This window comes from Lactuca serriola, chromosome 3 (genome assembly GCF_051521515.1).
Source record: "Lactuca serriola cultivar US96UC23 chromosome 3, Lser_US96UC23_V15, whole genome shotgun sequence".
NCBI lineage: Eukaryota > Viridiplantae > Streptophyta > Magnoliopsida > Asterales > Asteraceae > Lactuca > Lactuca serriola.
In genome coordinates, this window is record NC_136410.1 from 23733815 (window position 1) to 23743516 (window position 9702).

The window sequence follows — 9702 nt, forward strand, 5'->3', positions numbered from 1 at the left end:
CAAAACTGAAGTAGGAATCCACACCACCAAATGTCATACAACATGTCGTGGACCAATCAAATTATTTCTTCTTTTATAGAATCTGTCTACATGATACGAAAAGAAAATTAATAAGTTTAATGATCTATTCTACAAGAAACAATTAGAGACCGACCACTAAAATCATGACAATTATGACCATTATATAACATTATTTATAGACTAAATTTCATGGTTGGTCCTTGCAAAATTAAAAATTTCTTTCAAGTAGTTCTTATGTAACTTTTCTTGTATGAAAACATCACTTGTCTTTATGACCAACTTTGTTAATAAATTATGTTAAATGTTTGTCAAATTTCATGCATTTCTAATTTTGATTTTAGTTCAAAGGTGGATCCATGTAGGTGCCAGGGATAGCCTGTGCTACCCCTCAAATTTTTAGGTGCAGTGAATTTTTTTAGATTTTTGTGTTGTGTAATTTTTTCGGTGTGTTACCCTAAAATTTACCGTATGCTTCCGGCTTGCCATTGTTTTGGTGAGATCCCCAAATCTATTAGATCTACAATTTGTGGCTTTCTCGGCATACTTAGATTACCAAACTTAATCCTCATCGTGCTTTAACATTTATGTTAGTTTCATAACCCATACTTGACTTCACCCTTGGTTGTCACTCAAAGTGGCGAATATTGAGGGCTTTAATGCGTTATAGATTGGATGACATTCAAATGCTGGTGGCATAGAAAATCGTTGTAGAACATGGGTGCATTTATCTCTTAAAATGAGCCACAACATATCTCAAAACAAGCAAAGAAGGTGACACCTAAGCTTGAACCCAGAACCTTACTTATGCATTAACTTACGTGAGAAAATAATGTGAAGACCTGATATTGGAGATGCATATGAGAAAGAATTATAGAAAACATATGCTCAAATATTTAGTGTGGACCACTGTATGCAACAAATGAGTTTTAATTTGAATTTAAGTCGACTATTGTTGTTGATGATCTATACAAATTAAGAGTAAAAGTAATAACATTGGAAAAACAAACACGATAAGAAATCAATATTATATATGCAATCAACTGATCTGATCCGAACCAAAAATAAGTAACATCAAGAAGTTTTGCAGCTACACAATATGCTCAAAGGACAGATCAAGGGCTTGAACACTAAAAAAAAAAAAAAACTCAATCAAGAAAACGGGTGACCAAATGTTGGGTCCCGAAAAAAACTGAATCAAGAACAAAACCATTTGCTTCAATTCGGTATATGATCAGCTGCTTTGAGTTTTTTTTGTTTATTTATTCATTATATTGACAGCGTCTCAAGACGTTCATGTTGTAACTTGATAACTTCAAATCATTGGTTATCAAACAACTTGATCTTGTATAAGTACGAAATCAAACAAAATAAAATCGAAATGAAAACTTTTAAAAATATCATCCATATTGCAAATGTCATACAAATATAAAAATTTAAATAACCACAGCAAGAGTAATATAAAAGAAAAATAAATATGCAAGAACTACTTGCATCCCAAAGGATCTACGTGGCATCTCTTCATCTTGGCAACTCCTATTGCAACTGCAACGTGTATCTTGTCCATGGTTTCCTCAACAAACAGGAAAAGCTTCATTCTCCAGTGCTTCTTGAACAACAAAACTTCAACAATACCCCAAAACCCTGTTGCAAAACCACGTATTATGTCCAGACCAAACAACCACGCCTCCTTCGGCTCATCATCTGCTTTGTCTTTGTCTGGATGGATCTTAGTGGGCTCATGAGTTATTGGGTCTTGATGATTTGAACAATTCTTTGGCAATGGAGGTCCACATAGATCTTCGTTCCCAGCATATATGGATGGATCAATAAGAGTCTGCAGTTGATTTCCTGTAGGAATTCGTCCCGAAAAATTGTTGTGTGACAAATTCAAATGGCTCAAAAAGTTCAAAGCTGCCATGCTTTGAGGGATCACCCCAGTCAATTCGTTTCTAGATAAATGGAGAGAAAAAAGCTGTGTCATGTTCTGAATGCTGTCTGGAATATCCCCACTGAGATGATTATTGGACAAATTCAGACCCAACAACATAGAGAGTGCAGTTAGCTCGACCGGTAATTCTCCAACAAGTTGATTACTTGAGAGGTCCATGTTATAAACTAACTCCCAAGTTGTTGTATATTTAAGCTCAACACCTTTCATGGCCTGAATCAGATTCTCGTTGAGATTGATAATGTCAGTATCAGTATATGTAAGTAATGGAATAGGCTCAGCCATGGCATTCAACTCTCCTAAACAACGAGGGATGGGTCCCATTAAGTTATTGTGTGCAAGATCCAGAATCTGAAGGGATGAAGCTTTGCACAAAGATGGTGGAATTCCACCCGTGAAGTTGTTGTTGTGTAACCTTAAAACCTTCAAATTTGTAAGGTTTTCTCCAACCCATTTGGGTATACTTCCACAAAATTTATATCGCCCAAGTCTAACACAAATAAATTAACTTCGTAAATTCCCCAATTTTCCAGGAAGTTCACCTGTAAGGTTATTGTCATTCAAGTTTAACCGACGTAGCGATGTAAGAGCTACTAAACTCGTTGTAAGAAAGATCGAGTTTTAGAAGGTTAGGCATAATAGGAACCGATGAATTCAATCTGTTTCCTGAGAGGTCAAGGACACTTAGGGAACTTATGTTTGTTAAAACAGATGGAAACATGAATCCAATTGAACTGAAGCGGAGGTCGAGATGTTGGATGTTAGAAAGTGTACTGAAATTAAGATGACGGGAAGACAGAAACGTCTTATTTAACTCGCAACTTGACAAATGCAACTCTGATAAATAAGGGATCATGCTTAGCAAGTTGGCAAAGTTCCATGCCAAACTAATATTAAAGCCTGATAGATCTAGGAATGCTAGGGATGTCATGTTTTGAAGAAAGGGAGGGAGTGGACCTTTGAAAGAATTGAAGCCAAGATCCAGGTGTCTGATGTTGGGAAGTATTTTACTCGAATTAAGAGAAAGACGAATATCAACATTGGAAAGTCCACAAGATGACAAACTTAACTTTTTTAATGAAGGAATCATGTAAAGCACCATGTCCCAGTTTTGTGCTCGACTAAGATCATTAAAACTCAAGTCAAGTTGCTCGAGTGATGAAAGACCAAAAGTCCAAGCCATATCATCTATCATCAGCTCATAGTTTTCACTTAGATCAAGAACCTTTAAATTAGAAAGATTTCTAATTTGAGGAGGAACAATACCATGAAAAAAAGAACGAGAGAGATTGAGATACCACAACTGTTTCAAGGATCCAATGAACTCAGGGATCCGGATTCCTCCAACATCATTACCACTTAAGTCTAAGTATTTGAGATGCCTCAACTCTGCTAATGAAGAGTTAACCTCATTACCAACTAAATAGTGTCCACCTTCACTATCATCATTGTTTCCTCTAAGATGAAGGCTTTTTACATTTCCAGTTATAGCATCACAGTGGATTCTTTCCCACCTGCAACAGTCACTGCTAATCCATGATGACAACATTCCAGAGTTATCTTCAACGCTGTGTTTGAACTTGAGAAGAGCAATTCTCTCATGCTGAGAGAAAACGATCCACACTCATATTTCCAACACCCAAACAAGTATATGCGGTTGCAAGCAACAGAATACTTTTGAAAATGAGATGGAGTCCCAAACCCCTCTGAATATTCCTCATTATAAATCCAAACATGTTTAATATAGAAGAAAATTGAAGTGGAAAGCTAGGTTCTTATGATGCAGTGATGGGTTTTTCTGATCAAGAAACTAGTTCATTTATAGAGCCATACAGCAACATATTTCCATTGAAGGCTTGAAGTCAATGAAATTTGTATCTACAAGTTACTTATTGCCATGGAAGACTTGGAAGTAAATGGATAAATACATCTTCTGTTTGTCCTGGACTATATTTTTTTTTCTCTTGATTAATTAAGTAGTTTTTGGTTCAGTATATTCCCCATGGGCCATGGCAGGCATAAATATCTTTGTCCACAAGTCTAAAGAAGCTGCCGAATGTTTGTCCCTCATTACATACGAACAATATATCTATAATACACAACCGACTCTATCTAATGAAATGTAAATCTTACAGATAAATACAAATATATACAATCAATACATATGTTGGAAAATTAATTTTAATAATTTCCAAAAATGGATTTTCTCCGTTTTTGAGCACCAATTTTGGACTATAAATATAATCAAAACGAACTATTTATTATATATTCTTGTTCTCCTCCGTGATATCTTTGTTTCGATATATCATACGTCCAAAAAGGATTAAAAATTAATGAGAAATTACTTGTCAAAGTAGGGCAATTGGAAGAGAAAAGGAGTTGAGTGAGTTTTAAACTCATCCCATATTGGTGGGGGAATGAAAAGGAAATTGGTTTAAGTTACAAAGACTTGCTACCATTGTAAAACTTCTTAGAATCAAGACTCTTTCTTATTTTGCATTTTGCGCAACAAATAAAACCAAGACTAGCTATCTTTGGTTGACCAGAAAAGTTCATATATCAATATAATTGCACCAAATAAATTTATTTTGCGCAACAAATAAAACCAAAACCAAGACTAGCTATCTTTGGTTGACCAGAAAAGTTCATATATCAATAAAACAAATAAATTTGTGCAATTGCAATCCAAATATTTTGCGCAACAAATAAAACCAAAACCAAGACTAGCTATCTTTGGTTGACCAGAAAAGTTCATATATCTATAAAACAAATAAATTTATGGGGGTGCAATTGCAAGCCAAATAAATTTATTTTGCGCAACAAATAAAACCAAGACTAGCTATCTTTGGTTGACCAGAAAAGTTCATATATCAATAAAACAAATAAATTTATTTTGCGCAACACGTGAATATTTGTCTAGGATAGGTATTCGTCTGAATCTATCGCCAGATATGCCCTTTTATTTTGGATGCTAAAAAGGTTGTCTCTAAAAACAATTTGTCGATAAATAGTTGTCACCAATCCGTGACAAATTTGTGGCTATTTGGTTGGTTTCAAAGTTTCTGGTAGACAAAATGTATAGGATTACTGACGGTTTCTTAAAATTTTGTCAAGTTGTTTTATGCGACAAACTTGGATCCGACACTAAAACCCATCACACATGGATTAGTGACGTATTAGATCGTCACTTGCACCATGATCTGTGGTGGCGAGTTGCCTGTTTCTTCAACTTTAAATATAATAGTAAATTTATCTAATAATAATAATTTTTATCACAAATTAGTATGGACTTGAAATTACAATAACAATGCAAACCAAACATCATCTTAAAGGTGGAATGAACTTCTAACATTCATAAGAATGTGCATGTAATTTGAGAATATTGTAGTTGAAAATATTTTCAAATGACTAGACAACATTTGGTTGTTAAATCCTATTAGAATAAACCATATTATTTTCGACGAAACATAAGTAAATGCACACTCATCTATGTTAACTTTCACATATATAAGATTCCAAAGTTCTTAATATACTATTTGGAGGACTAATCAAAGATAAAATGCGGGATTAGCATGACACAGGGGATCTAAAATATAGAATCAATAGTTTTTGAAAGATAAATAGTTACTCTTATTTTATATTATCTTTCATTATATAGTGAATTGGTTGAAATTCGGGCATGTCCATAGATCGTGCTTATAAATTGTTTATTGTTGGAAAACCATTATCCTAACAAAGCTTGTTGGAAAAACCTTAAGATTTTACAATGAGTACAAAGTCAATACTATTAAGGAAGCAAATGAGTCACAAGATTTCATCATTTAAAAGACTAAGATTTTACATACAGATTATCAGCGACAAAACATACATATTAGGTGTTTGAAGCAGAACCAAAGCATCAACCAAGATCACTACCATTACAGATTTACAAGAGGGGGATTTGACAACTTTTAACATCAATATTACACTCACTTAGAACAAATATAAATTCCAAATACTAGCATAAATAAGCACAATAACATTATTAAACAGGAAAAAATCATTGATACTATATATATACAAGAATTACTTGCATCCCATAGGATCTACTACACAACTTCTCTTCCTCTCTTCATCTTGGTAACTCTTACCACGACTGCAACGTATATCTTGTCCATGGTTTCCTCAACAAACATGAAAAGCTTTTGTCTCCACTGCTTCTTGAACAACAAAACTCCAATAATACCCCAAAACCCTGTTGCAAAACCATACATTATATCCAGGAAGAACAACCATACATTCCTCGGTTCATCACCTGCTTTGTCTTGATGGATCTTTGTTGACTCATCAGTTATTGGGTCTTGATGATTTGAGCCATTTTTTGGCAATGGATCTCCATATAGATCTTTGTTCCCAACATATATCGATGGATCAACAAGAGTCTGCAGTTGATTTCCTGTAGGAATTCGTCCCGACAAATTGTTGTATGACAAATTCAAATGGCTCAAAAAGTTCAAACCCGCCATGCTTGGAGGGATCCTCCCGGTCAACTCGTTTCTAGATAAATCCAGAGAAAACAGTTGTGTCATGTTCCCAATGTCGTCTGGAATTCCCCCACTTAGATGATTATTAGACAAATTGAGACCCAACAACATATGAAGCCCAGTTAGCTGGACTGGTATTTCTCCTACGAGTTTATTGCTTGAAAGGTCCATATTATAAACTTGATCCCAAGTTGTCGTATATTCAAGATCAACACCTTTCATGGCTTGAATCACATTCTCATCGTAATCGATACTGGAAGAATGCCAAAATAATGGATTACCCTCGGCCATGAAATTCAACTCTCCTAGACAACGAGGTATGGTACCCGTTAACTTGTTGTATGCAACATCCAAAATTTGAAGATGTGAAGATTTACATAAAGAAAGAGGAATTCTACCCGTGAAGTTATTCTTGTGTAACCTTAAAACCATCAAAGATGTAAGGTTTTCTCCAATCCATTCGGGCATACTTCCGGAGAATTTATTGTCACCTAGATCTAATACAGTTAAACGTCCTAAACTCCCCAATTCTCGTGGAAGTTCACCAATGAAGTTATTGTCATTCAAACTTAATCGAACCAAAGATGTAAGAGCTATACAACTTGGAATGACACCAGACAACTTATTTGAGCTAAGTATCATGGTAGTTAGACGTTCCTGATTCCAAAGACACTTGGGAATTTTCCCAGTCAACCTATTTCTAGAAAGATCGAGATAATCCAAATCTTTCCTTGTGCACAATGAACTTGGAATCGACCCGTTGAAAAGGTTATTTTCCAGAAGTAACGGACTAAGCCCACCAAAATATCCTCTATTCGGAAGGTTTGTCAAAGGTCCGCTAAGTTTGTTGTGAGAGAGATCTAAGAAAGGAATGATGTTCATCTTCTGCAACCATGTGGGGAGAGGTCCTGAAATTGAAGCATTAGACAATACTAACTTTTCAAGTTTCCTTTGATTATGAAGCCACTGTGGAAATCCATTTCCGACATTGCAAGAACTGAGTTGAAGTTTTACCAATTGGAATGGAGGGACCCACTCACGTGAAACATTGAATGTCAACTTAGTGTTAGAAGAAGTATCCAATTCCTTCAACATCGAAAGGTTGGCAAAATGGGCTTCAGACACTACTCCTTCTAAAGAATTGTTGGCGATGCGTAGAGAATCGAGTTTGGTAAGTTGCCCAATTGAAACTGGAATAGTCCCATTTAAGAAATTTGAATACGCCCAAAATGTTTGTAACAAACCAAGTCTTCCTAGAGATGTTGGTATGGGGCCCATTAACCGATTGAATTCTAGATACACATCTATTAAAGCTGCTAACTTTCCAAAAGATTCTGGAATCAGACCTGTTATTTGGTTATCAGATAGATCTAATACCTCTAGAAATCTTAATCTTCCTAGAGATTCGGGGATCGGTCCTGTTAATCCGCTGCTTGATAGATCTATGCCTCTTAAATTTGATAGTCTTCCATGTGGTTGTAGAAATGTACCATTCAAACCCTCATGTAAATCCAAAGCATTTTGGGAGCATTGAGATAAATATTTTGGCGAGTCAATAATTTCTGCATCAAAATGATTGTTCGAGGCACTTAAAACTTTCAAGTGACACCATCTCCAGATTCCAACGTGCTCAATCCGCTTGAACTTGTTATAAGAAATATCAAGTTCTAGAAGGTTAGGCATAACAGGAACCAATGAATGTAGCCGATTTCTTGATAGGTCAAGGACTCTTAGGAAACTCATGTTTGTTTAAACAGATGGAAATATCCCTTCAATTGAATTGTTGCTAAGATCAAGGTATTGGATGTTAGAAAGTGTAGTGATATTAAGACAAGGGGAAGATAGAAATTTTTTATTGAACCCACAACATGACAAATGCAGCTCCGATAAAAAAGGGATCATGTTTAGCAAGTACACAAAGTTTGATGCCAAACTAATATTAGAGTATGAAAGATCCAGAAATGTTAGGGATGTCATGTTTTTTAAGAAGCCAGGGAGTGGACCTTCGAAATAATTTTGGCTAAGATCCAGGTGTTGGATTTTGGGAAGTATTCTACTTGAATTAAGAAAAGGTCGAATATCAGCTTTGGAAAGTTTACAATTTGACAAATATAACTCTTTTAACGAAGGAAGCATGTAAAGCAACGTGTCCCAGTTTTGTGTTCTACTAAGATCAAATAAACTCAAATCGAGATGCTCAAGTGATGAAAGATGAAAAGTCCATGTCACATCATTTGTCACCAGCCCATAGTTTGAACTTAGATCAAGGACCTTTAGATTAGAAAGATTTCCAATGTGAGGAGGCACATTTCCATAAACACGAGCATTAGAGAGATTGAGGTACCTCAGTTGTTTCAAGGATCCAATGAACTCAGGGATCTTACTTAGATTAAAATAATTTTCGCTTAAGTCCAAGTATTTGAGATGCCTCAACTCAGCCAATGAAGAGCTCAAATCATTACCATATAATTTGCGTTTATCGTAACTTCCTCTGAGATGAAGGCTTTCGACATTTCCAGTGACAGCGTCACACTGGATTCTTCTCCATCTGCAACAGTCACTGCAACCCATGATGACAACATTCCAGAGTAATCTTTGACACTGTGTTTGAACTTGAGGAGAGAAAATCTCTCATGATCTAAGCAAATCACACTCATATTTCCAATACCCAAACAAGTATATGCGGTTGCAAGCAACAAAATACTTATGAAAATGAGATGGAGCCCCAAACCCCTCCGATTCCCCATTATCAACCCTAACTCAATCTGATTTAGCAAAAAAAAAAAATTGAATTGGATAGATGAAATGTTATGATGAAGTTGAACCGATGGGTTTCTTTGATTAAGAAACTAATTCTTTTATAGAGCCATAATGGAAAAAGAAAAATATTGCCATGGAAGCCTTAGAAGTCAACCAAAAAGCTGCATCCACAAACATGGTCCTCTGGTCGTAGGCCATATTTCTTATATCTTGATCATTTTTTTGGATTAGTTTATAGTTTATTCTACATGCCAAACATGACTAACTTTTTCCACAAATCTACTTATTGCATTGACATGAGAGTCGGTTGAATAAGTTTTCATACAACGTACTGATGTCATAATGTTTCATTTAAACATGTAAAAATATGCATATCAAGGAGTATAAACAGAAACTCGTAAAACATACAATCAATCATATCAGTGCATGTTATCGTATGAAACTAGTGCC

The 9702-nt window shown here is 35.3% G+C and overlaps 1 protein-coding gene and 1 pseudogene across 1 annotated transcript; both read right to left on the minus strand.

The window, feature by feature from the left end:
* Nucleotides 1–1504: 1504 nt before the first annotated feature.
* LOC145095088 (receptor-like protein EIX2) lies at nt 1505–3518 on the minus strand. The gene is made up of 2 exons (XM_079033029.1): nt 2545–3518; nt 1505–2459 (listed from the first exon to the last, which is right to left on the minus strand). The coding sequence occupies exons 1-2, from the start codon at nt 3516–3518 to the stop codon at nt 1505–1507; spliced, it is 1929 nt and encodes a 642-aa protein (XP_078889155.1).
* Nucleotides 3519–6057: 2539 nt separating this feature from the next.
* On the minus strand, nt 6058–9305 carry LOC145094303 (uncharacterized; annotated as a pseudogene).
* Between the last annotated feature and the right edge of the window lie 397 nt (nt 9306–9702).

Coding starts and splice junctions, on each gene's coding strand:
- LOC145095088 (XM_079033029.1), bottom strand. CDS start 3,518: ATGTTGTCATCATGGATTAGCAGTGACTGTTGCAGGTGGGAAAGAATC. Junction 2,460..2,544: donor AGTAGCTCTTACATCGCTAC/GTCGGTTAAACT, acceptor TATTTGTGTTAG/ACTTGGGCGATATAAATTTT.